At 47.9% G+C, this 26,305-nt stretch overlaps 11 protein-coding genes across 11 annotated transcripts; 6 read left to right on the top strand and 5 right to left on the bottom strand.

Annotated features, from left to right (window-relative positions):
- Positions 1-446: 446 nt before the first annotated feature.
- Positions 447-2,377, top strand: FSST1_000399 (Ppx/GppA phosphatase family-domain-containing protein; the record flags this gene model as incomplete). Its single annotated transcript, XM_083230133.1, has 2 exons — positions 447-613; positions 676-2,377. 2 exons carry the CDS (start codon positions 447-449, stop codon positions 2,375-2,377), a joined length of 1,869 nt encoding a protein of 622 aa, XP_083090581.1.
- A 664-nt stretch (positions 2,378-3,041) lies between these two features.
- On the bottom strand, positions 3,042-4,200 carry FSST1_000398 (uncharacterized protein; the record flags this gene model as incomplete). The annotated part of the gene is made up of 3 exons (XM_083230122.1): positions 3,042-3,442; positions 3,502-3,979; positions 4,036-4,200. 3 exons carry the CDS (start codon positions 4,198-4,200, stop codon positions 3,042-3,044), a joined length of 1,044 nt encoding a protein of 347 aa, XP_083090580.1.
- A 303-nt stretch (positions 4,201-4,503) lies between these two features.
- FSST1_000397 (uncharacterized protein) lies at positions 4,504-5,238 on the bottom strand (the record flags this gene model as incomplete). The annotated part of the gene is made up of 3 exons (XM_083230111.1): positions 4,504-4,639; positions 4,688-4,965; positions 5,017-5,238. The coding sequence occupies 3 exons, from the start codon at positions 5,236-5,238 to the stop codon at positions 4,504-4,506; spliced, it is 636 nt and encodes a 211-aa protein (XP_083090579.1).
- Positions 5,239-6,776: 1,538 nt separating this feature from the next.
- Positions 6,777-7,898, top strand: FSST1_000396 (RTA1 like protein-domain-containing protein; the record flags this gene model as incomplete). Its single annotated transcript, XM_083230100.1, has 2 exons — positions 6,777-7,585; positions 7,643-7,898. 2 exons carry the CDS (start codon positions 6,777-6,779, stop codon positions 7,896-7,898), a joined length of 1,065 nt encoding a protein of 354 aa, XP_083090578.1.
- A 480-nt stretch (positions 7,899-8,378) lies between these two features.
- On the top strand, positions 8,379-9,820 carry FSST1_000395 (major facilitator superfamily domain-containing protein; the record flags this gene model as incomplete). The annotated part of the gene is made up of 3 exons (XM_083230089.1): positions 8,379-8,556; positions 8,610-8,707; positions 8,753-9,820. 3 exons carry the CDS (start codon positions 8,379-8,381, stop codon positions 9,818-9,820), a joined length of 1,344 nt encoding a protein of 447 aa, XP_083090577.1.
- A 199-nt stretch (positions 9,821-10,019) lies between these two features.
- FSST1_000394 (pectin lyase fold/virulence factor) lies at positions 10,020-10,859 on the bottom strand (the record flags this gene model as incomplete). Its single annotated transcript, XM_083230078.1, has 3 exons — positions 10,020-10,066; positions 10,122-10,174; positions 10,222-10,859. 3 exons carry the CDS (start codon positions 10,857-10,859, stop codon positions 10,020-10,022), a joined length of 738 nt encoding a protein of 245 aa, XP_083090576.1.
- Positions 10,860-11,925: 1,066 nt separating this feature from the next.
- On the top strand, positions 11,926-13,086 carry FSST1_000393 (kinetochore Sim4 complex subunit FTA2-domain-containing protein; the record flags this gene model as incomplete). Its single annotated transcript, XM_083230067.1, has 2 exons — positions 11,926-12,087; positions 12,271-13,086. 2 exons carry the CDS (start codon positions 11,926-11,928, stop codon positions 13,084-13,086), a joined length of 978 nt encoding a protein of 325 aa, XP_083090575.1.
- A 1,179-nt stretch (positions 13,087-14,265) lies between these two features.
- On the bottom strand, positions 14,266-15,611 carry FSST1_000392 (caspase domain-containing protein; the record flags this gene model as incomplete). The annotated part of the gene is made up of 4 exons (XM_083230056.1): positions 14,266-14,291; positions 14,340-14,509; positions 14,558-14,996; positions 15,047-15,611. The coding sequence occupies 4 exons, from the start codon at positions 15,609-15,611 to the stop codon at positions 14,266-14,268; spliced, it is 1,200 nt and encodes a 399-aa protein (XP_083090574.1).
- Positions 15,612-17,236: 1,625 nt separating this feature from the next.
- On the top strand, positions 17,237-18,525 carry FSST1_000391 (WW domain-containing protein; the record flags this gene model as incomplete). Its single annotated transcript, XM_083230045.1, has 2 exons — positions 17,237-17,345; positions 17,399-18,525. The coding sequence occupies 2 exons, from the start codon at positions 17,237-17,239 to the stop codon at positions 18,523-18,525; spliced, it is 1,236 nt and encodes a 411-aa protein (XP_083090573.1).
- A 1,278-nt stretch (positions 18,526-19,803) lies between these two features.
- On the top strand, positions 19,804-22,271 carry FSST1_000390 (M3 family metallopeptidase; the record flags this gene model as incomplete). Its single annotated transcript, XM_083230034.1, has 3 exons — positions 19,804-21,159; positions 21,280-21,875; positions 22,052-22,271. 3 exons carry the CDS (start codon positions 19,804-19,806, stop codon positions 22,269-22,271), a joined length of 2,172 nt encoding a protein of 723 aa, XP_083090572.1.
- Positions 22,272-22,465: 194 nt separating this feature from the next.
- Positions 22,466-25,992, bottom strand: FSST1_000389 (uncharacterized protein; the record flags this gene model as incomplete). Its single annotated transcript, XM_083230022.1, has 7 exons — positions 22,466-23,463; positions 23,511-23,906; positions 23,956-25,110; positions 25,163-25,455; positions 25,504-25,724; positions 25,788-25,911; positions 25,955-25,992. 7 exons carry the CDS (start codon positions 25,990-25,992, stop codon positions 22,466-22,468), a joined length of 3,225 nt encoding a protein of 1,074 aa, XP_083090571.1.
- Positions 25,993-26,305: the final 313 nt, after the last annotated feature.

Below are 26,305 nucleotides of genomic sequence, written 5' to 3'. Positions count from 1 at the left end.
GATGGTGTGGCTTTCTTTGTAGTCGAGGTCAGATGATGAAGCTTAGGCAATCCTTGATATGGAATGAATAGACGATGTTGCTTTAGTTCTTTGTTTTGCTGATGCCAGTGCGTCCGTCTGTGCCATGTTGTATTGTTGTTGTCAGTCCATCGATCAAGGTTAATATAAGCGATAAGCTCAATGCCATCCTTGATCTCAGCCAATAACATGTCCTCAACACGCTGCGCTGGCGTCGCTGATCAATTGTAACTGGAGCGATTACTGGACAAGCTCATTTAAGGTTGGCGTAGGTACGTCAGTAGCTGAAACACCCTAACAGCCTCCATAACAGTCGGGTTCCGCCCAGCCAAGCTTAGCAGGCCTCAGCTTGTGATCGAAGCTCCCTAAATATTGGGCTCTGCCAACGTCATCCTTTGTTCTCGTCTTCATCCAACAACACAAACAAAATGATGGACTTTTCTGATTTCGAAATCATTGACCCAATTGCCGAGTTCGGTCCTGAGAGCAGCGATGACGAGGACACCCCTCAACCATCAATCCCCCATCTTCAGGGCGGTCATCCTCCGTGGCAGGGCCATGAGGGTAAGCTAGTCGGTGTTGTTGACATGGGAAGGTGAGAAACCGTTCATCCATCAATTGCACGATACGTCAAGCTGACAAGATTGTGTCTACCAGCAATGGCATCCGTCTTTCCATTTCCGATCTCTCGAGCCCAAATGCTCGTATGCTACCGACCGTATACCAGTATCGCGCTTCCATCTCGCTGTACGACTCTCAATATGATCCCGAGACTGGCGAACAGATTCCTATCCCCGACGATGTCATCAAGTCTGTTGTCTCCGTTTTGAGTAGATTCGTTGTCATCTGCGAAGACTTTAGTTGCAAGAGGGAGAATGTCCATGTTATCGCGACCGAAGCCACACGCGCCGCCAAGAACTCCAAGGAGTTTTTGGCCGCCATCAAAGACAAGACCGGTCTCACAGTTGAGCTTTTGCCTAAGGAGGAGGAAGGCCAGATTGGCGCCCTCGGCATTGCCAGTGGCTTCTCCAACATGGAAGGTCTTGTCATGGACCTTGGAGGCGGCAGCACTCAGATCACCTGGATGCTTAGCTCACGCGGTCAAGTCCGCATCAGTCCAAAGGGAAGCTTCAGTTTCCCGTACGGAGCTGCCGCGTTGACCAAGAAGCTCCACGATCTCCGAGATGGCAAGAAGAAGGACGAGGCTGATGCTGCTGTCAAGGCCTTTGAGCAAGAGATGATTGCCAACTTCAAGGATGCTTACAACAATCTCCAAATCCCCGAGGAAATGGTCGAAAAAGCCAAGAAGGAAGGTGGGTACCGTATCTATCTCTCCGGCGGTGGATTCAGAGGATGGGGATACCTGCTTCTCTATCTTAACCAGACAGATGGTAGCTATTATCCCATCTCCATCATCAATGGCTACACGGCCAAGCGCAAGCAGTTCGAAGATACTGAAGCCCTCAAGCATGTCGCTCATGCCGCCAAGGACATCTTCCGCGTCTCTGATCGCAGAAGATCGCAAGTCCCTGCTGTCGCGTTCCTTGTTAATGTCCTCTCCGAGTCCATCCCTGGAGGTATCAGAGAAGCGCACTTCTGTCAGGGTGGTGTACGAGAGGGTTTTCTGTTCCGACAGCTACCACCTTCCGTTCGGGCTCTTTCGCCTCTGGAGGTAGCAACTGGCTACTTCGCGCCAGGCTCGCGACACCTCATCCAGCAGCTGCTCAAGAGCTCCATCCCTAAAGCTTCCAAGAAGAAGCAGTTTCCAGAGGACTTTGGAGAGCCTGTCGTGGACTCGTTTGCCAATTCAATGTACCTCCACATGTTCATGTCCAAGGAAACTGCCTCGACGACGGCGCTGTACTCGACCAGCGTCGGAGTCATGTCTGCAATCCATGGCGTTTCCCACCAAGACCGAGCTAGACTGGCGCTGATGCTCGAATCCCGATACGGCGGCGAACTTCCTCCCCGAGAGTCGGAATTCCGCGACTCCCTTCGTGAAATGCTCACGCCTGAAGAAGTCTGGTGGGCGTCTTACCTCGGCAGAGTAGGACAACTCATCACAGCGCTCTACCCAGCAGGCAAGATCCACAAGTATAAGCCGCGTGTGGTCTTTACTACGCAGTGGTCGTACGCTCTGGGCAAGAAGAAGAACAAGGAGGGCCTCCTGCTTACCATCTCGGTGCAGAAGACAAAGAATGACCCTGCCAGGACCAAGGAGACGGTTGAGGAGGCGGCCAGCGACGTTGAAAAGATTGGGAAAAAGAAGAACTGGATTGGAGATGATGAGCCTTGGGGTATGAAGGTTAAGGTTAGAGTTGTTGAGGAGGGGATCCTTTCTGAGGATGGTGACGAGTAAGATGGGATATAATGATGGAGTTTCTTTGTTTGGGGAAATGGTATAGTGAACTAATTTGCATGAATTGAATTGTGATTCTTTTACCAACATTTTCTTGTCTCATTGACGGGACGCTCGTCGCATACGATTTGCCGTGTATGTCTAATGGAAAGGTGATGTCGACTAGTCCATGGTCCATGGTGTGACAGTAGTGCTTCGCCCTGAGACGTCCATCTCGTGAAGACAGATCCTTTCGGGACGTGAAAGCTCACATCCAAGGTTTTCCCCCGTTTTTTTTTTAAAAGACCATGACGGTCTCTTCACAGGTATAGCAAGTTGTTTTGTTGTGTAAAGAAAGGAGATTGTAGGATTGAGTTTCAGTATGAGGTGGACCCACTATCATGAAGTTTGGAGGTCAGCCTCATCTACGGTACTGAGTTAGGCATTATGATGCCGAATACGGATCTAGTCACTTGATACGACACATAGGATTAATAATTCATCAATTGAGGTGTTCAATACTCTTCATGCATAACAGGGAGCGACCTCGGAGTTGCTCTACTGGGTACCTAATCATGGTCTCCTGTTCAGAGGCCGCTTCCTCGTAGATGAAGCTCTAGCTGATCAACACAGCAGCAGCAAAAACAACAAATAGACCGCGTGAAAGAAACAGAGGCGATATGAATCAGTAACCTCTGATAAAAGGAGCATTCCTCAGTCCATCAGCCTGAGTCTTCCAAATCTTGATGCCCATCTTGACAAACTCAGCCCCAAACTCTTCAACCATGCTTTGGGTATTTTCTTTATCAAGCCAAAACATCTTGACATAATCCTCCCCAGTACCAAACGTCGCAATCTTGTACTGTTTCTTCCATCCTTCCACAAGACTCTTGGCGTACGAACTTTCTGCTTGCACCGCTTTGGCCACGAGGTAGAAAGACGATCTCGTACGGTGGTGCTTGCAATGCTTGTACAGGTAAACATCTGCGATCTTGCTGAACTGATGGATGAGATGGAAACTGCGCCAGCTATCCAGCTTGTGCATCAGGACGACCATGGTTCCGCCCACGCTCAAGTGCTCTAAACCTAGAGTGATTTGCGTCAGTGTTAGGCGAGTTGCCTCACCCGTTCGCGCCATTCGGCACGTTCATGAGTTCGTAGGATTTGGCCGTCGCAGAAGACGAGATCATACTTCTCATCGGGCTTGAAGACCCGTTCCAGTATGAGCTTGTCGCGATCGGGGAAGTTGTCTGGGATGTCTTGTTCGGTAATGCCAATGTCGCCTGCTAGCATCGTGATATCACGAAACTCAACGTTGACGTTCTTGTTCTCCAGTCTGATCTCGTGTCCGCCTTCTTCTACGGGGAGACTCATAGCTCTGACTCGATTGATACTGGGACACATGGCCATAGTTTGATCAATGAAGCCTCCCGGTGCAGCGCACATGTCGAGCACGCGTTCTGTTCTAAGAGAACCTCGTGTCAAGGCACCTGTTGACTTGTCGAGGTCGACAGCGATATTCTTCATCATCTGGTAGAAGAATTCACGCGCCCTCTCATCGGCCCCGTCTGCATCTTGTCGTTGCTTCTTGAAATATTGATCCCCCCGACTGTTCTCCCAGCCCTATCAAACAAGTGATTAGCTACTTTCCATGATACATGATATAGTGGGGAGCGGACCTTCTGTCGCAGATCTCGGAGGCGACAATATTCCTCGGAACTGTTGGCCAGATACTCTAGGAGAAGCTTTTGGGCATGAAGGTCAAGCTCAGAGCTGTCTTTGTCGGTACCGACAGGTCCCTTGACATTTTTAGAGGGGGGTATTTTGAAAGGCTGGAATGACATGATTGTTGTAGACTAGATACAGGAGAATGGATTTCTGAATGTAATGTCCTGAGATGAAGAGGGGAACCAGGAGGGAGATGGGGAGTATTATATATTACATTTGAGGCTTTGGAGTAAACTATTCGGAGGTGCCTGTTTGATTAATACACTTTGATATCTTGTTTGTTGGTTTGTGTATGATTCAATGAGGCTGTGGTTGTTGGCGTATACCAACACACAAAGCCGGCCTCCAGGAAAACAGCCTTCCAGGCTACCCACTTATTCATATATGGAAATGCTCTGACAAACGCATATAGTCTTGTTCTAAACATCTTCAAAAGTGCTATTCTTTGGAGGAGCAATCTTGTTGATTTTTCGAAATCCTTCTCGTATTTCAACCTTGCGGAAGTTTGTCGAATGCAAATAATAAACAACAAACCACTGATATAAACAGAACAAGCTGGCATTGTTAGTCAAAACAGAACTGATGATGGCAAAAGAAACTCACAAGGCACAAACTCCAAAACAACCACAGGCAATAGTAAGATTATCCAACATTGCCACGGAACCTTCAGATATTTCACCAACAAGACCAGTCCTTCGCTTCTCGTGGTTTGATTCTTTGTAGGCACTTATATCATCTCTCTTGACAAACATGACAACAAGAGCAGCCAGCCACATTGCTGTTGAAGCAGCTAGAAGTAGATTATACCACATGGGTGGTCTGGGGTTGGTCATGCTTTGTGGGCTGACTGGTATTTTGACAGCAAAGAAATGAAGGGCACCCTGTGACTGCGTCAGTAAGAAGAATCTTATGATGGAACAGTTTATTCATACAACTGCAAGATTATATGCTGATGCAGCAAGCAAGCCTTGACCCGGATTCTTTGAAATTATACCCGCCGCAAGTCCTATAACCGCACATGAAGCAATCCATCTCCCGATATCAGCTTTGAAAGCATCATCGTAGAGTATCTTGACTTTGTTTGTTTCCTTTTCTTTGCCTGTAATATCCCGGAAGATTTCGGCCAGAGGTATAGGACAAATTGGACTTGACATGATTGGTGTATTTGGGTGTAGTTGAGTGAAGAGAGAGAGAGAGAGCTTTCAAGACACAAACACCATCTGACTGACCAACCAACCAATGCTGACATCATGGTCTGAGATATGGAGGCTGTGGTCTTGGCAGCCGAAAAGCACCACATAAGCCTAAAGACGGGTGATGATCAACATGACAGCAGCCAAGGGACAGGGAATATGTGCACTGCCACTTTCAAGAAGCTGAGCTTGAAACTTGGCGCGTTCCTTTCTTCCCTGCCATACTGTTGGTCAGCCTTCGGGTAAAATACATTTGATTGCTGGTCGCGTAATGCTCTCCCTTTGGTTCTGGAGCAAGATAACGTATGTCTTGGCTTTGTCTGTTCAAGACAAGATTGCGTTGCATTCCAGTTTTGCCATGGCTGGCGGGTGACTGTATTCAATCACATGCATTGTGTTTTATTAGCCACAATGGAAGTAGTGGTTAGTCCCTGCTTGAGAAGATGCTTGGTGTTCCTAGTCAAGCTGAAAGAGTGGACGGCAAGGATGATCATTTGCGGAGTCGGATATCTTTTAACACCCGATCCGATAGATGTTCAGATATTCTAGAAGAACGGTTTCGATCTAAGTTCAAGAATATTCTAATAAAATGTTTTTTTGACTTTCTTTCCGGTCAATATCATAAAGGTAATCTATCATCCATCCTTGACCCTCGCTGACGTCCCGGATAAGTGACACAAGCATAATTTTACCCACCTCATGATGTAGTCTCGTTTGGCTGCCTCTCCTCGTAGTGGATAGATACACATTCTGACAAAACTATACCTGTTTATGAACAATTAAAATCAAAACTGGCATAGAATGTTAGTTCCTCATCTCGAATAATTTACCCAAAAGGGAAATATCCTGCGCCTAAGCGGACCGATGATCCACGCCTTGTCATGTCAAGGCTTAGCTCCAAGGCTGAGATTAAACAACATCACAACTACCGGAACTATTTCCATCCTCCGTATCCGAACAAATACGATTCCGCACTGACATTAGTGCTTATCCTATTATAGCTTGGCTTTGCTGCGGGTTAAGTCTGACGATGCGGGCCCTCGCCTTATGCATAACCTTTGAGGTATGATGGGCGCTTACTGCATTGAAATCTGCTTAATTTACACTCTGTGAAATACTTGGCTCCTGTAAAGAGATTAATTCCGATTGGTTATGTTTCATACAAACGGGACATAAGCCACTGAAAGACTCGCAGTTACCTACATTCTTATCTAGACGACACCTCAGTACAGTTGCAGTGCAGATGAAAGTGGAAATTGGAGTTGCAAAGATGCAGGCTTTGTTTGTTTGAAGTGGATGTCACACAGCCCTGTTTATTGCGTGTTGGTTGGTGATACAAGAAACCACTACATGTTACATGTCATGTTCCCTTTTGTTATCTATAAAATAAAACCCCTTTTCTCGTATAAACCCATATTTACTTACATATTCCCCTTCATCTTTATACAATCTTTCCGAAAACAACTCTATACACCTTGCTAGGTGTATCAACAAACACCATGGGTGACAAAAACGAAACTTGGGTACCAAACTACGACAACTGCGATAAAGTCACGGATGCATGTGCTGTCGAATACACCATCTATGGTGACTATCTCTCAGGAGGTGCCGCAGGGTTCTTTGCCGTTTCATTCGTGATTCTTCTCCTTGCACAGATATTTCAAGGCATCCGCGCAAAGACATGGTCATACATGATCTGGTTAGGTATAGGAACCATCTTTGAAGTCGTCGGCCACATAGCACGCTTCAGTCTCTCTCGAAACCCATGGCAGCAAAATGTCTTCATCATCTCGTACCTGACACTTCTCCTCGCCCCGACTCTCGTTGCTGCTGCTATATCCGTCACCTTCAAGCACATTGTTATGTGGTATGGAGCAAAGTGGTCGGTGCTCAAGCCTAGGTTGTATCCTCTCGTCTTTGTCGGTACGGATTTTCTTTCGATTTTTATACAGGTCATTGGTGGTGGCTTGACAGCTTTGGAAACGGTGGGTAAGGGAACCAAGACGACCAAGAAGCTGGGAGAGATTCTTGTCACTGGAGGTGTTGCGTTTCAGGTCGCCAACATGTTGTGCTGTGGAACACTGATGATGATCTACATTCGACGTCGAAGCCAGTCGTTGAAGGGTAGGGATCTGTTGATGGGTGCTCCTGGCACTGCTCCTCCTTCATACGTAACTGGGGGTCCGACGCGTGACAAGATCCCTGTTGCTCGAGAGGAAGCTACTATCAAAGAAGCTAAGAGGGTCCGGTGGTTCTGTTACTGTCTGGGCATTGCCTACGTCTGTATCATCCTCCGATGTATCTACCGGTAAGAATTCCTTTCATCCTTGATCCCTTAGCGTGGACATACTAACTTCTTGTCTAGTATCGCAGAGACCATCCCAGACATCGCAAAAGATGTTCTAAGAAACGAACCGCTATTCATTGTCTTCGACGCAACAGCGATGCTTATATCTATTGGACTCATCACAATCTTGCATCCCTGCTATTTCTTTCCCTACCTGGGCCTAAGCAAGATCAAGAAGAGTCAAGGCAAGATGTATGAGGGTATTCGGATGGAGAGTAACTCTGCTCTGGTCGGACGACAGCAGCAACAGCCTCAGCAGCAGGGTTACACCTAAGGAGACACACATAGAGGGGGAGATGACCAACGGTTACTTTTCAAGCCTTTAGCGAGCGATGATCTTTGAATGAAATTTTATCTAGTTTGGTTCAATATCGTGTATAATAGATTAGTGTCATAACATGGAGTCTTTGCAATCCCATTGCATTAGTTCAAACTCTCCTCTTTCATGTGACTGGATTCATCTTCGGATGATTGAGCCGACACTGCATTTATTTATTTACACTGTCCAGCCAATAAGCCTGTTACAGTAAGACAGCCACATTTATAGCCGATGTCGCACAGTCTTTGCGCCCTACAAGTACAACAACAACCACGAGACAGGAAGAAATATGCAGTAAGCACCTTCCAATTACTTACAGGGCGTCATTTAAAGTATATAGAGGGCGTAATCGCCATTCAATTGAAGGAACAGTGGTGATACCCGCTATCTAATACAAGTCAAAGTTGATATTTGTTACGTACACTCGAATCTCCAATGTCCCAAACATCAATTGAATTAGTACCCAACAGGGCCGAATCACCACAGAATAGTCTTGACCAAGGCTTGGAATCTCGAACCACAGATGTCGAGTTCTCGCTACCTCGTGCCGATGGTGGAAGAAAGGCTTATCTGTTCCTCGCCGCATGCTGGGTCGTCGAAGCAGTAACCTTCGGCAAGTTCCTCACATCACTGTTACAATCAACTAGCTAACAGCATTCGTCATAGGCTTTGGCTTTTCATTTGGTGTTTTTCAAGAATATTACAGTCACAATGAGCCGTTCGCAGGGTCTAGCAATATTGCTGCTATCGGAACTACCACCACCGTAAGAAACCAATTCACATATCAAACCTCTCTTAACATGATCCAGGGCATGCTTTATCTTGGAGCCCCTTTCGTCGTCATAATATGCCGTTTCTACCCTCGTCAAGCCCGCTGGTTCACTTGGGCAGGTCTCGTAGCCACATCCCTCGCCATGGCAATGAGTTCCTTCTGCACTACAGTACCACAGCTCATAGCAACCCAAGGCATTCTATTCGGTATCGGCGGCTGCTTTGCGTATTGCCCTTGCACTCTCTACATCGACGAGTGGTTCGTGCAAAGAAAAGGCTTCGCATATGGCACCGTCTGGAGCGCTGCTGGAGCCGGAGGGGCCATACTCCCTTTACTTCTCCAAGCCCTTCTTGAAAAGTACGGATTCGAAACGACTGTGAGAATCTGCTCGGGGATTCTATTCGGAAGTGCGGCTCCTCTGGCGTACTTTGTCAAACCCAGACTACCCCTCTCATCCACGATTAATAGGAAACCTCTCAATATGCGGTTCCTCACATCTAGAGTATTTATGCTACATCAGTTGGCCAACGTCGTTGAGGCTACTGGTTACTTTCTCCCTACCATCTATCTACCGACCTATGCTCGAACAACATTTGGTACCTCGGCTGTCCTATCAGCTCTGACTGTTATTCTAGTTAATATTGCTACGACCGCAGGCTTGATGATCATGGGCTCTCTCAGCGATAAACTCGCCGTCACAACATGCATGCTCATATCAGCAGTCGGCGTGGGAATTTCAGTCCTACTCGTCTGGGGACTCTCAGCATCTCTACCAGTTCTGTACGTATTCTGTGTCATGTACGGCCTCTTCGCTGGATCCTGGGCTTCGATATGGCCTGGTATCATGAGAGAGGTGACGCAGAAATTTCAAGACCAAAACGAATACGTTGATCCTGTCATGGTCCACGGTCATCTTTGTGTGGGTAGAGGGGTTGGAAATATCATCTCTGGACCCTTGAGCGGCTCACTTATTCGAGGCCAACCATGGCAGGGAAAGGCTGTCGGGGGATATGGAAGTGGGTATGGAATTTTGATCCTGTATACTGGGTTAACTGGTTTGGTAAGTGGTGTCAACTTCCTATGGCGCTATGTGAATGTTCTGTGAGAAAGACAATCTTTGGTCACGACTCCTACAAAAGCGGGTTTCATTTGGGGTATATAATTCAGAATGAGAATAATAGTTGTCTTGTATTTGCTTATAGAAGAAAAGAATATAAAAAGCTGTTGTATTTACTTGACATCCACTTGATCATCTTCTCCAAGTCCCCTAACAGATCAATTCTTGCTCCGACTCCATGAAGAATCTAGTTGAGACTAATGACCTCAACGTTTCGAACTTGGAAAGTAGTTGCTATAGATCCAAGTCAGTATCAAGTACCTAATCCTCCCGAGATGGGTCAACTTACGAGTCGTGGGTCCAGGCGAACCAGAGGAACCCTCAGTTTGATAATTCACAATCCTGCCAAACGTTAGCTTCTTATACTATTCTTCCAGTTTTAAACTCACAAACGAAGTCCAGCACCGATGTAATCTCTTCCATACTGCGTCGTCTGCTCCACCCCGTCAAGGAAGAACTTGACTCTCACATCCGCCCCATTCTCATCCCTCAACTCAGCACGGACAGAGTGCCACTCTGTAGGGTTCGGATAATCTCTATCAAGCGCAGTGACTTCATCCGAAGTGTTGAACGTGTTGAAGGAAATCTTTCCAGTGCCTTTCCACTCTGCAATATCAATCTCAGGAGGCCATCCGCTCGCGGCGTTGAGCCAGAAGGCTGGCCACGTTCCTTTGTCGACCGGGGCGATGAATTCAGCGTTGATGTCGTATCCACCACCTGCAGCGACGGTAAATGTTGATTTAGCGTGGATTGCACCCGAGAGGTAGTGAATAGGATCCTCTTGGTCGTCTCTTGGTTCGGCGGTTAGAGTCAAGACGCCGTCAGTGACTGAGACGTGCTCTTCGTCCATTCGTGCGCCACCATTATGTGTAGGACCCCAAGGATAAAGATAATTCCAGTAAGTCTCTAGCGAGTTAAATGAGTCTGAAGGAATCTCTGTTACTGCGCGTCGTTCGATTGGAGGTCGTAGGCTGGAGCATGATACTGCAGCGCATTGAAGCGCAAGGATAAGCCTTTTGGAATACATTTCTACAGAAGTGGAGAAACGAGATTTCCTTGCGGTTTGAAAAGAATTAGAGATCAATTCAGTATTTAAATAAGAAATGCTGAGTTGATGCGTCTGCTATATCTCGTACAATTATGGGCACGAGACAGTTTCAATGGAACGTCGTCTGGGATCTTGAAACAAGATCGCCGATGATTGCCGAAACAAAGTCCGCGGACAAACAAAACGCATCAATGAGTGGCCCGATGGTTAAATGGTACGAGATTGGGCCATTCGATATAACTCTTGAAGCTATAATACGTGCTCTAATGGGTAACAGAAACGTTGGCTACTGGGTAGGTAGCAGAAACAATAGCCTCCTAAGTCTTAGGGTATAAAAATAAGTAGCCTAAGAACTATAGCCTAAGGGGCATAAAGTGACTTACTAATTTCGTCTCTTATGCTTCTAGCGGTCAATTTTTCTAATACCCTGAGGGTTGGCTTTAGTCTGTGAACCTGTGTTTATTTCCGAACCTTAATTTTGAACATGGCTTGATATTGAGATGATAAGATAAAAGATAGATTCATGTGCCTGAAGCAAATTTCTTACACTGTGGATATAGATTTTTACTGTACATCTTATCTCGTGATGCTGAAGCAAGCATCTTGTTGTCTGATGAGAACGCTACTGCCCGAACCTCTACATCATGGATGTTCAGTGTTTGCTGAACAACCAACCATCTTGTCCATTAACAATACAGGCAAGCCCCGAAGAGTTGTTGAAAATGCAATACCTGATCTTTGAAATGGACTTCCCCGTATCGCACTTTCCCTGTAGTTCGATCAACTGCGCTGTCTATTTCTATGGCGGTAACGAGGTGCACTGATGTCTTCTCAGTGAAATACCTTCGCGAAATTCTCCCTCATTCATGTTCATTGCTTATCTAACTTTCCTCCAAGAGTATGTTATACGGTAGAGCAGCTATAACAACCCAGCAACGACAGAACTCTATTTTTTAACAGGATTATGATATCTGATAAAAGAATATTACGCTGCTAAGGTGTAGCAACTACTTTTTCATCCTTCGACGCTCGATCCAACAACATCATGGCGCCTATCAAATTGCCCGAGTGTAATGGTCCATCATTGGGACCCTTTCCGCATAACATCATCGACGAGTTCCAATTTCTAGAGGTTCTAAATTGCGACTCAAAGCATGGCGTGATAGTCAAAGCGAAATGGAGAAATCAGCTTTATGCCATCAAACTTGTGAGTGAACCCAGACAAGGACAAGCTAGCTCGTGCACCAGCGAAGTTCGTCGCGAGCTTTAAGGTATAACAATAAATAGCATAGGACGTTTGATCTAAGTATCATACAATGACCTACTTTCGTCCCTTATGTTTCTTCTTGATAACCCAATGGAAACAGTAACACTAACGTAGCGAGGGTAGTTCATTTCGGCAAAACGAATCCCCATCCCTTACCAATATAAATACTCACCGGAGTATTTTCCCGACCTGTGTTGCGAACACTTCGACTGGCACTTTACTCCCTTTGAAAATGAATGTCGAGCCTTTGGGAGGCTACAGGAAGTCGGATGCGAACACGTCGCAGTCAAGGTTTATGGCTACGTCCGAGTGATATCAGATCAGGTCAAGGAGAAATTACCATCGTACCAGAGATGGCTGTTCCAAACGCTTACTGATGGGAATGCCACACCGCAAATGATGGGCATTGTCAAGGACTGGGTTGAGATGGCAGAGTACAAGGACAAGAACTTGCGATCGCTCTACGATCGTTTCTATCAGGTCTTTCACATGCCTCAGATGATCGAGAATCTCCACGAGCTGCACAAGAATGGTATTGTGGTCAGAGACCTGCGGAAAGATCAGTACGTCAATGGTGTGCTCGTCGACTTGAGCTGCTCTGCTACAGCTCCTCACCCCTACGGTCCGCCCTCAGCATACCAACCCCTCTGGACTTTCTCAAGCCTAGCAGCATGGGATCTTTACGCTTTCCAATTGTATATCATCTTGTCGTGGGACAAAGAATACGAGCATCTGGAAAAGCGGCTGGTTAAGCCTCGGGGAATGCCCAATTCTTGCCCTTTCACAGCGTACACATATCCCTTTTCGTCGGCGGAAGCTAAAAAGAAGGCGATCCAACCGTACGGCCCGTTTCTACCAATGTTGAATCACTTTCGACATGAGCTATTTGCGACAGAACCGCCAAGATGGGACCCGCAAGAGTACCTAGAAAACCGTTGAATGGAGGTGTTGTTAGCAGCTATTTTTCCCAAAATAGAGCATCCCAAAGAGGTTTTAACGAGCCTTGAATTTCACTATCTAAAGAGGGGAAATCAGCTCTGTTTTGTTCAACAGTGCAGCCTTACACGTGACTGTAAGCTCCACCAATCACGGTGCCGCATTTGCTGACAGGAGGAAAGGAAGAAGAAGCAAAAAAGAAAATTGGAGGAAGTTGATCAAAGTCCTCCTGAAAAGCGTTTTGAGAAACTGCAGATTTGAGTGCACAGGAAGTTTTAGTAGCTAGAAGCGTGAAGAATAAAATTATTAGGGCAGCGTATACTTTTCAGATTATGTTTCTTAGAATAGACATTTCTGTGCTTTAAAGCTCGGAGGCCAACTTCTCAAGGCAGCGTAACTATATGTTCATCTGATCCCACAAGCTCGAGCGCTTGGCTCGCCCATTATGAACTATCAGCCGTTATGAAATAGACAATGACAGCTAACCGCACTGTTGATAGATCATCGAGCTCAATTGCCACATTGTGTATTGTGCGATCGGAAAGTCGCGACTTAGACCAGGCTCTTAGGCCAGCAGTTGCTTTTGTACCCTTAAAGACTACACTCAACAGTTTCGCCTCATGATGTTTCCCGCAAGACTTTCTACTGTATTCAATTCCGGTACGGATCATAAACTGTTTCATTGGCCCCCCTCCCTCTATAGAGCAATCCCTCCTCAGTATAAGTAAAAGCAGCTGCTTGTCTTCATCCACTCCATATTGTAGTCTCGATGGTCAACAACTGCATCTTGTTGAACTACGTAAAATCAATTTACAGTAGTCTCATCATCCAATCAGAGCTTCGCCTGGTTAGCTCAATCGGTAGAGCGTGAGACTCTTATGAGTACGCAATCTCAAGGCTGCGGGTTCGACCCCCGCATCGGGCTGTTCCTATACAATGATACGATTGATTCTCTTTTTTTGGCTTTTTGTTGTCTTTTTCGGTGGAGAGAGGCTGTGTGTGTGGAAATATGATCTGCGATGGTCAGTTGAGACATACACTCACTGAATGGTACGGGACGAGGCGGGATGGGTATTGTATCGTTCATTCGGTTCAATCATAAAGCATGTCATTAAAACTGCAGATGCGCTGACCCAATCTTCCCATGCTCATGCAGTGCCCAAACATGGCTTCTCATCCACCTCACATAACAAACAAGAGGTCGGTGTCTAGGGAGATATTAGCGAATGTACGATACCACTGGGGCACCAACTTACCAATAGGATGACTGCTCGAGAGCTGTGGCTTCTGAGTATACTTTGTCTCGAGAATATCGCGGACACTGTTCAGCAACTCAACATAGCTCTGCTTAGGATTGGCCTTGATAGCTGAAATGAAAGCCCACGACATGGCACCGGTGGCTTGAGCGTTAATCGTAGCGTCGGCCCTGGAAGAATTGTTAGAGAAATTACCGATATCACATGCTTTTACTTACGATGTCTGATCGTCTTTGCTTCCGGACCACATGACAACATCGGCAGGCGATGTTCGAGTGTCCTTGGTTCTCTCATATGCTTCATCGCCGTTAAAAGCAGACTTGGCCAAACCGAACACCGAACTAGCAGCCCCAGCAATATCTCCACTAGAGTATGACTTGAAGGCGTCAAAGAGACCTGAGGCAGCTTCTTTGGCCAGGTTGGGTTCCTTGAGAGCACCCTTGGTTGAGTAGACATATGGAAGATCCATGACGGTGGCGGAATGACAAGAGTCAAAGATAGCAGTGAGACGAACACCTTGAACCAAGGGTTTGACGACGCGGAAATGGATCTCGTCGTCGATAATGGGACCAGCCTGGGTGTGGTCGACGGGGTAAATGCATTCATCGTATCCATCATCCTCATCGCCATCTTCGTCCTCGACCTGGCCACCGTGACCTACAAAGCTATGGTTAGGTAAGGTCTTTGTGAAAAAGGCATTAACTTACCGGAATAGTGAAGGAAGAGAGCGTCGTCAGGCTGAGCATTTTGCACGAGCCAACCCATAGCGCGGATGATGTTCTCTCTGGTAGGAATCATGACTGGATCTTGTTGATCATCAGTCAACAAGATCATGTCCTCTCTCTTATAGCCATAACGCTCTACCAAGAAAGCTGAAACGTTGTGTACGTCGTTGATGCATCCTCGCAGCTCGCCTTCTTGGTTAAAGTAGTTGATGCCGATGAGAAGTGCCTTGCGACGACCAGTACATCTGGAGTATTGGAAAGTGTAGCCTTCGGGGGCTCCATGGCCGAATTGCTGGGGTGCAGCGGGAGGAGGAGGTCCTGATCGAGCGTGTTGGGCGTGATGGTGAAGGCCCTGTGGGAGAGGAAAGCCGTAGGCGTCGAGATGAGGAGGGGGAGGATAATTCGGGGGAGGGTATCTTCGCGATCCGGAATTGTCCCCGGAGTAACCGCCGTATTGTTGCTGGGGAGGAGGAGGTCCAGATGGAGGGCCGTATCCATAGCCATTACCGCCGCCTCCTTGATACCCTTGACCTGGAAAGTAGGACATGTTGGCCTGATTTGTGGAAGATGATGCTCGAGAAATCGATATGAGGGAAAAGGAAAAGATGCAAGAGGGAGCCTTTGAGATCCCAATAGCTATCTAGGTGCAGAAACGAAACAACAATGGGTCAGCAGTATAAGCAAAGCAATCAATCAATGAATGCCAGCCTCACCGAAGTCTTGCAGGAATGAGCTCTCCATTCAGTGCTAAGCGGGCGCTAATCACTGCAGACATCCATGATGGAGCTGGAGGGGACCTATAGAGGGGCAGAGGGGCAGCTCTCCCCGCCGGAAGAAACGGGCCTGATTCTCCAGCCCTGAGCTCCCCTGAAAATCGTCTGGCTGGTGAATGTTCTGGAGGCCGCTGGAGCCTCTGGAGGGGAAGAGACGCCAAGAGACCTGGACTTTTCTTGGCGCTGCAAGAGCCCCTCCCCCTCACCGCAGTGTCAGACAGGTGTCAACAAGCAAATGAGCCTGTGAATCATTCATACATGTCACAAGGGACGCAATATTGTGAGACGACATGAAACCCCCCAGGATTGATGTTGGGGGTTCTCTTTCTCATCGACTGATGCCTCATAACAGCATCACGGGCGGCCTCTCGGCTGTAAAGACAAGTGACGCGGCAAGTTGAGACCATTCATCAAATTTCCCTTACAGAGCACAGCATACCAATCGTAAATTATGACTGTTTGCATCTCTGCTTCGCCACAATGGACAGCGCTTCAGAGCCGCCTTGAGGTGTCATGAGCGTTTGGGGCGATTGTCAGACTGAGGGAAATCCGGGATGGATCTCTACTCCAGTTGACTCCACGCTTTTGTTGTGGAGCACTTCAGCATCTGTCTAGGGATCAACATATCCTGATATGCTGTGTACAGGCGCTGGCATGAATTCCTAGTAATCAGTGTTTCAAGTAGCAAGCTGGAAATCATGTTATCCGAAACTACAACACAACAAACCGGGCTCTATCCCAAACACGAGGCATAATATCGCACTGTCTCTCGTAAAGCTCGAGGCACAAGCTTCAAGCCCGTCGAAAAGTACTAAGTTAGCTGTCCCGTTGAGCGTTGGCTGCCCCGCCGGACCGGCCCGCAGGGGTCACCAAAGGTCCACTGATTGGTCACGTCGTACGTTGCAGGTCCAGTGGATAGACAGGTCCCTGAGCTTGAGGTTGGGTGTTGAGTGGAGGGGTAATCGGACATTGGACGGCCTTGTACTGTTTACTTTGGCGGCTCTCTCAGTTAATGAACTAAAGTGCGACGGTATCAACAGATGCTCAGTGCCTGTACGACGAATAATTTCCTGCCTATTGCCAACGGAGTAACCGGAATCATTCACACAGTGATATTCACTGCGCTCTTTCCTTTCTCAGCAGTGAGACGCTTCACTCCACCACTCATGCACTGTCGGCACCTGCCAAGAAACTCTGCCGGTTGTCGATAACTGCACGGGTCGCACCTACCCTTCCCTTCTCTGTTTTCTGTTCGCACCTCAGGCCCAGTCTCCATTATATAAACACACTCGGTCGCTCTCTCTTGGCCTTTTCTTTTCTCATCTACCTCTTTCCCTTTTTCCTTCTCGCATTTCTATCCCCTACTAGCAGACTTCCCCCCATCTCGAAGTCGCCCATCATGTCTTTCTTCAAGAAGATCGCCAAGGAGTTTGAGAACCTCGGTATCGGCGACAAGAAGGAGGAGCAGCAACAACAACCTCAGCAGCATCAGCAGCCTCCTCAGGACGGTAAGTTTCTCTAATCTCTGATTTCAATGGTTTATTTAACTAATCTCCCCCAGGCAACCGCGCCTACGGCGACAGCGGATACGCATCTCCTCCTCCCCAGCAGCAGTACGGCGGCTCACCGGGTTACGGTGCTCCTCCTCAGCAGTACGGCTCTCCTGCTCCTCAGGGATACGGCGCTCCTCCTCAACAATACGGCTCTCCCGCTCCTCAAGGATACGGTGCCCCTCCCCCTCAGCCCGCCTACCAGCCTCCTTCCGATCGTCCTCCTCTGCCTCAGGGTTGGACTGCTCAGTTCGACCAAAACTCCCAGCGATGGTACTACGTTGAGCAAGCAACTGGTCGCACCCAGTGGGAGGCTCCCCAGGCTCAGCATGCTCCTCCTCCTCCTCCCCCGGACTCTCGTCCTCCTTATGAGTCTCAGCCTTCTGATGGATCTCGCGGCTACGGCGCCCCTGGTGGATATGGCTCTCCGGCTCCTGGTGGCTACGGTGCTCCTCCTGGCCAGTACGGTGCTCCTGGTGGTTATGGATCTCCAGCTCCTGGTGGCTACGGCGCTCCCTCACCCTACGGTGCTCCTCAGGGCCAATCTCCCTACGGTGCTCCTCCTGGTCAGTCTCCCTACGCTCCTCCAGGTCAGTCACCCTATGGTGCTCCTCAGGGTCAGTATGGTCAAGAGGGTGACCGCGCCTATGGTGACAACAGCAACAACCCTTACGGCCAAGGAGAGAAGAAGAAGAGCGGCAGCTCTGGTATGCTCCTCGGTGCCGCCGGTGGTCTCGCACTTGGTGCTGTAGGTGGTGCCCTGATCGCCAACGAGCTCAACGACAGCGATAGCGACGAGGAGAAGCATGCCGCCGCCGCCGCCGCTGCTGCTCCTGCCGCTGCCCCCTACGAGCAACAGCCTCAAGTCATCAACAACTACTACGGTGCTCCTCCCCCTGAGGATCCCTATGCCGACCCGTATGCCCAGGATGGCCCACCTGCCGTTCTGCCTGCCACCGATGCAGATGGCGACTCTGTCTCTAGCAGTGACCGAGAGGACGTCCAAGAAGCTCGCGAGGAGTACGAAGAGGCCCTGGCTGATGCTGCGGACTCTGATGCCAGCAGTAGTGATCAGGAAGCTCTGGAAGAGGCCCGCGAAGAATACGAGGAAGCCTACGAGGAGGTGTATGAAGACTGAGCGATAGAAAACGAACTATGAATAACGACACGTTTACGGCTATTTCTGACAGGGTTGGGTTAAAGCCGCACAGGCTTGGAAGGTTGACGGATTTCCTTCACTTGTTAATACCTCAGTAGTACAATACCAGAGAGCATATTGTGTATTCATCATACTTGACATGTTCAGAAACGCTTTGTGAAAATATGTCTGTCTATTATTGAAAGTCGACTAACTCGGGTATAACTCGCTATGCGTTAGCCCATGCAACCATGCTAAAGATGCAGGGAAACAGACTATTACTGCAAAAGGTAGTTGCCTTCGCTTATCGGCACAATGCCAAGACCAGGGTCCTCATTTGTAAAGTCTATGTTGGTGTATCACAGATCTCCCGTGCTGCCAAACCTCGGGATGTTTCAAGGCTTTAATGAAATCTGCTGAATCTGAAAGCACTCTGGGCCCAAACAACCTGAGACAATCACTGCAAGTCATGTCAACAAATAGTACCAGAATAATAGCTACAGTCACTCGGTATGTTTAATGGCGCGAGGCTGGGCAAAAAGAGTGAGTTGTCCGTATCCACGCTTGGCATTATACAGGGGACATGAGTACAGTCCCTCGTTTTCTCTTGGCAACGCATTTATCGTGATCACTTCCTCCATACGGCGCATGTGAGCGCTAATTGACTCACCCAAGGATTCTTGAGCGGATGCTTGCTTGCTTGCTCCATTTTCCACATGGCAGATTGCGCGGCCTTTATGCAGAAAAGGAATAAGTGCATGGTACCTCAAATTCCCACATGGATGTAGTAGTAGACGGTGAGAGAGGGATCATACACAGGCACAACTATACGTTGACCACGGCACGGATAATGCCGGGTGAAAGTGCTTGTCGCATTCAAGCTTTCGAGAAGCGAATAATAAGCATTGAGATGGAAAGCTTGTTCTGTCTATGCTTTTATGCTTAGATTAATGTTACTGTTGTAATCGGTGACATTGTTCTTGGCGTGCTGGGTTTCCGTGATGAAGCAAATGGGTATGTCAGCACAATGCGGTAGGTGTTGACACCAACAACACAGTCATGCAACATTTGTGAGATAAAAATCATTAAATTAATAAAACGAACTAAACATTTACCCAAGATGTAATAAACATACCTAACCATATTTAATTTTCTCATCTTCGCTCGAGCTATCATGGAAGATTGACAAACAATTGGGTTGATACAGGGTAACCTCATAACCACCAACTCCACAGTTTTAGCCGTTACAACTTGACATTTCCAACTTCACTTGCCCTCATGAGACTCATAACCATAACTCGTACTACCCTTCAACTACTACGCCCTTATCACAAACTACAAAGACTTCAAAGAATGTCTTCAAGCAGAAAGCCTCCTCAGCCTCCCCCATCATTTACACACAGCCCCTCCGAAATCCTTAGTCAAACAACAAATCTCATATCCACCACAAAAGCTTTGGAAGACTCCCTCGTTGCTTCTCTCACACCCTCTACAGCTACATTCTCAAGTCTCCTCATGCCAGTTCTCAACGATGATCATGCAATTTCCAAGAAAACTCTCCTAATTCGTCTCTTCAGCTCCGTCTCTGAAGATAAAGAGCTTCGCGATGCCTCTCGCACAGCAGAGGAGATGCTCCTAAAGGCCAATTCCGCAGTTCTCATGCGAAAAGACGTTGCAGCCCTTGTAAAAGCTGTCTATGATAAGAGCCAGCGTGGAGAAGCGCTCGGTGAGGAAGATGCTTATATGCTGTTCAAAACGCATAGAGCGTACCAGAACACAGGTGCCGGCATTGAAGACGAGGCGTTGAGAGAAAAGTACAAAGCTGCTGTACAGGAACGTAACGAAGTCCTCATCGCAGCCAAAAAGACAATTAGCGAGTCCGATGACGGCATCTATTTCACCCGTTCCCAACTCAATGGCGTACCTTCTTCAGTTCTCGACGCCATGAAAGTCAACGACAAAGGCGAGCTAAAAGCAACCTTTAAAAAGGGCCATCTCATCTCCGTCATGAAACATACCACTAGCGCCAGCACAAGAAAAGCATATCACATCGCCAAAGAAAGTCGCTTTCCCGAGAATGTTGCCCGTCTAGAACGAGCAGTCGAGCTACGCAATAGCACGGCGCGAATGCTCGGCTTCAAAACCCACGCGGAGCTCAAAATGGAGGATAAAATGGCAAAGAATGTTGAAAGCGTTATAACGATGCTCAACAAGCTGCGAGTACAATTGAAGCCCCTTGCCGATGAAGAGATGAAGACATTACTCGAGATAAAGAAGGCTTATATAAATGAACACGGCACTGATGAGGCCGAGGAGGACTCGGATAGACTGAATGCGTGGGACTGGGCATTCTATGCGCGTATTCTCGAGAAGGAGAGATACTCTGTTGATTCGCTTCTTATATCAGAGTACTTTGAAGTCAATCACAGTCTTGAAGGCATGCTTCGAATCTTTGAGGAGATTTTCGGCATGGTCTTCATCCCTACCGACGCACCAGTTTGGCAAAAGGACGTGACAGTCTACGAAGCCTGGAACTCGGAGGATCAAGGTGGTGGGTTCCTTGGATACCTCTACCTTGACCTGTATGCGCGAGAGGGTAAATATGCTGGCGCCCACAGCTCTCTCATCCAACCGGTAAGTATTCAAGCCACTTTATGCAATTTAGACTATGACCTTGGGTCATTTATTTTTACACCCTAAAGTTTAGGGGTCGTCTTTTCTGCTATACACGTTCGATACTAACCCAGAGTACAGGGCTTCATTACTGCAGACAACAAGCGCCATTATCCTTCTTCATCCTTAGTAACATCTCTCCTCCATACTCCCGGCCGTCCAACTTTGCTTCTACACTCCGAACTCAAAACAATGTTCCACGAGCTTGGCCACGCAATCCACAAGCTCGTCACCCACACAAAGCATCAACATGGCTGCTCTCGCGACTTTGTCGAGATCCCTAGCATTCTCCTCGAGAACTGGATATGGGTACCTTCCGTGCTGCATCGTCTCGGAAAACACTACAGTTATTTGAATGACGAGTATCTCAGCTTCTGGAAGACCCAAAAAAGTGGTGAGGATACAAGGCTAGACGAGGAGTTACCAGAGAAGTTGGCGCTTGATCTGGCGAAAACAAAGCATGTCAACGGCGCACATGCGATGTTGCATCAAGTTTTCCTCGCCTTATTTGATCTGACGATTCACAATGCTGATGAGGCTCATCCTGTGGATACTACCAAGCTTTGGAACGAGAGTAAGACGGAGATCATGGGTCTTGGACGGGCGGATAGTATTGGACAAGCATCATTCGCACATCCTTTCCGTGGATATGATGCTGCGTATTTCACCTATGCGTTGTAAGTTTACCTTTCTCAATGATACCTCCTGGTGGGCAGCAGAGAGCCTTGCCCCTGAATTCTTAGGGTACAAAAATAAGTAGCCCAAACTGTCCCAATAACGCCGTCTCTTATGCTTCTAGAGGCCAAATTTTCTGATACCCTGAGAGACGCCTTTGCTAATACGGGTATCACAGATCGAAAGTATACGCAACCGACTTGTGGGTTAGTCACTTCAAGACCGACCCGATGGATATGAAGACTGGATTACGATATCGTCAGCATGTTCTACAGCCTGGAGGCAGTCAACCTGAACTCAAGAGCCTCAGTAACTTCCTAGGTCGCGAACCAAACGACGAGGCATACTATTCGGAAGTCACCAGCACGTCGGGGTCTGAGAAGTCTGCTGCTTTGTAAATAAGTACTATAACACGACACGCCTATACAATCATACATACGTCCGTTCGTGGCCAGATACCAGAGGGAAATATTAGATCATATTTAGTTGATGTGTAGCCTAATAGCGCACTAATTCGTCCGATCTGCTTCCATATCCAACGCTCATACGCAAAAGAGGGTATCATGACTAGATCTATCATTACAAAACTCGTTCAATGCACCAATCTCATCCTTGGAAAAGGTGCAGCTTCAACATCCACAATAATCAACCCCTTCTCATTCAAGGTTACTCCCACATCCGTAATGGGCGTAATTTTTCTCGTATGCGCAACTTCTTGTCGGCTAACGCGCGCTTCGTCTCGAGGAATCCACAAGACAGGTTTGGGCATCCACAGCTCGGGGGGCCAGTAATTGGACATCTTATCGTCGCCTGCGTAATCGACATCCGGGGGTTCTTCGAATGGAATGAGTTTTCGTAGGGCGATAAAATCTTCGTATACTTCGGGGTGGAGGAACCGTTGTAAGAAGGTCGGTTGCTGGTCTGGGTTTGAAGGATCACCGGCCAGAATCCATCGATCTAAAAATCGCTTCAAACCTGATTGTTGAATCTCCTTCTTGACCTGTGCCTTGGCTGTTGTCTTCATCCATTCCGTCACCATCAACTTGACACCACCCCCACCATCAATGCCCCTTGAGCCCTGAGTCCCGTCCTGTTGACCATCTTCGTCATCGCTCGGGGGTTCTTCAGCTTCTTCTTCGCCAAAGTTGAGGTCTGCATCAAAATAACTGGCTGCAGTTCCTCCATTAGCTTCTCCTGATTCTGCCGCCTCTTGTAACTTCTGTTCTGCCTCTGCTTTTTCCTGTTGTTGCAACTCCTCTTCCAGTGTCAAAGTCTGGGGCAAATTCTGTAGAAGTGGAAATATTGAGTCTCGGAGAGACATGTGTACAATCCCTGTAAATATGAGGAAGATGAGCATTAGTACCATAGGCGGGAACGCAAGCTTGAGAGCAAAAAGGCCAATCATGCAAATCTCGGCCAAGTAAAGTCCGACGATAAGTTGGAGAAGAGCGGTAGGGTAGAACAAGCCCATGCTATCCATTTCCGAGTCGAACACGTAAAGGATATTGTATCGGTAGATGAGACGCGTGAAGGCCATTCCGGCACAAGCGAAGAGGAGAATGAGAGGAGCGATACATGTGTAACAAAACGCTACTACTGTTAGCTATGTTAAACATTGACATTGAATACAAACATACCAATACATGCCATGTTCGTGTAGATCGGAAAGATCCCTCCCCAGCGAGGAGGACGAAGGTTGTACCAAATCTTGAAGCGTGTTCGAGGATTTTGTAGGCCTCTGCCAAGGATGTAGTGCCGGAATAACTCAAACAGATGCAAGAGACCCGTAGCGCCAATGGCTAAGCACTGAACGAGAATGTACGAAAGGTAAAAGTTGGAGGCCTTCGGGAGGTTTCTGGCGAGGAGGTCGGGCGCCGACATTGGTTGCTTAATGATGTCCAGGACAGCGGCCGAAGCCGCTGATGTCAATGTGGTAATCAGGAAAACCTGTACCACCTGGAAAGCGAAGTAAATATTTTGGGTGAAAAGTTCAACCAAGACTAAAGAAGGGATTCCAGCTTGGACACCGCAGACTGCAGGGGTTATTAGCATAATACACGGTCAAAATGTTAGTAGACGTACATCTCAGCATCGCAGGGACGAGCGACATCCAGAACGACAGAGCAATAGCAGGAATAAAACCCTGGAGGAAGCCAAGAATAGGCTTAGGTAACAGTTTGATCCAGCGCAGGAAAAAGATTCCGCTTAAAAAGTCGATGTTGGAAATGATACCAATCATGGCGGAAGGAATAGACCAAAAGATAATAGCAACGGCGACTAGACCCATGATAAGAAAACGACGGATGATGCGTTCCCACCAGCGCATTCGGAGGGCTTTCCAAACCACCTCATCTGGCCGAACGCCCAAAAGTCGAGGAGCAAGCTGGAGGGGACGATGATGGGCCACGATTTGGTGCGCAGCCTGAGCAGCCTCTTGGGTGTCGAACTCGATAAAAGCGGCCGGCAAGGTGTCGCCGTCACCACGACGAACTTGACGTCGAAGCTTGTAAATCTCATGGTTCAAGTCTTTTAGTCGCATGCGGCACCAGCGGATTGTGTCAACGCGTCGGAAGAAGTTTTGCATTGGACGATGATGCGGTCTGGCTTTTGCAGGGACCCATTGGGCGGCGACAGAGCCACGAACGTCTGGTAGATCTGGGTTGAGTCCATACGGATGGACATATTCAGGATCTTCAGCCGACCTTTCGAGTAGATCGTGGGTGTCGTGACTCGTTTGGGTTACTTGCGGATATTCGGTTTTGAATCCTTGCTCTTGGTTTTCGTTCTCTGTGTTCTCGTTCTGCGAGACACCGACATGCGGGGAGTCGGATCGAGTCTGTTCGCTGCTCGGGTCACTCCTATAAGATGAACTCGATTCCGTGGAATCCGGTTCGGCCGAGGAAGATGTTGACGATGGCTTTTTGTTGAATTGCTTCTTTCGAGCTAAATGCGCCTTCTTGATCAGTGCAATCTCCGCCTTTTCCAGTCGCATTGCCGTGTCCTCCCTCTCTTCCACAAGTTTGATGAGGGCCTTGGCAGTGCGTGGAATCCAGACTCGTTTTACTGAGTCGCCGTAAAGCTTTCGTAATCGGGCTTCGTCGAGATAGCGATCGGGTATCGAAGTGATGAGAACAGTTCGAGACGATAACCGTTTAGAGTAGTGAGGCGAAGAAAGATATGCTTGGCGAATGCCAATGTAGTAGAAACATTCTCGAGTGATGGTAAAAAGAACAAAACCTGACCTTGTTAGAACTGAACCACGGAAGCGATATCACAGATGGACACTCACCAAAGAACATGTATGCAACGGCAACATGGGCAAACATGCGCCTATTGTTACTAATCTTGCCAATCGTCAAGATATCCAATTGACTGAGTTTGTTACCACCAGTGATGTGGACTGGAAAGAGGATAGGCCAAGAGATCAGTATGCCGACAAGGAAAGTGTTTCGCAAAACCTTGAGGTATCGCAAGAAGAAGAAGCCATCGAGTGAGCCATGGTTGAGGACAAAGGTATCTGGGGTCTTGAAGAATGGCTTCACCCAGTCGAACCAACCCGTAGGAAGCGGTGGAATGTGTTTGCTATCAACAGTTAGTGATATTCGGGAGCTATTAGTCGGCTGTCCTTACTGAGGCGATCGCAGACTGGGTATAGCCCGAGGCGCATAGACTCGACTGCATTTTACACGAAAAACGGAAAAGAATATAATGCAGACGACGCAATAGATGGCAACAGGTATAAAAGTGCCGCCAAGCGATTGAAGCGATGAAGACTTGGAGGCGTTGTTGGTACTTAGAGTGCCACCACTGGATCCATCTCGAGTAGAACCAACTCGGGAGTCGTCGCCTTCCTACAAATAGTAAGCAAGGTTGCCACTTGAGGTTGAGATAAGGTTAAAGTTGAAGGAACATACCAGTGGTATATCGATCGCTCTAGCGATTAGAGAGTGCCAATTGGAGGACATGACAGTAGCGGATGCGCAAGATGCGCGATAGACGCGATTAAAGACGCTCAGATGAAGTGGAACTTGATTGTAGCTGTGGACAACAATTGAAGATGATTGCGCCGACGCATTGTTACCTTGCGGTCAAACTTGGAAGGACCGAGTTGACAGACATTGGGAGGTATAACAGTTGCCGTTGCCGATGCGACAAAGCTCGTATAGATAACAATCCAAGATCTGCGCCAGGAACAAGACGAGGCGGAGGCGATCGATGAAGTCGTAGTTGATGTGACGTTGGAAGTGGGATGTTTCTTCTGACGAGTTCAAAAGCGGGCGCCTGACAGATAGAGAGACAGGGCTCTCGTAGCGATCCCTGCGGCACAGTCAAGCAATTTAGGGGCTCCCGAAGTACCCCTGTAAGTAGTTATCGAAACCTTTTTTACCGCCCACTTGCCGTGAGGAAATGTCTTACAATTCCGATCATTGGA

The sequence above is a fragment of the Fusarium sambucinum genome, chromosome IV (genome assembly GCF_050947815.1).
Source record: "Fusarium sambucinum isolate potato_lamoka chromosome IV, whole genome shotgun sequence".
Taxonomy (NCBI): Eukaryota; Fungi; Ascomycota; class Sordariomycetes; order Hypocreales; family Nectriaceae; genus Fusarium; species Fusarium sambucinum.
This window is presented reverse-complemented; position numbering and strand designations above follow the sequence as displayed.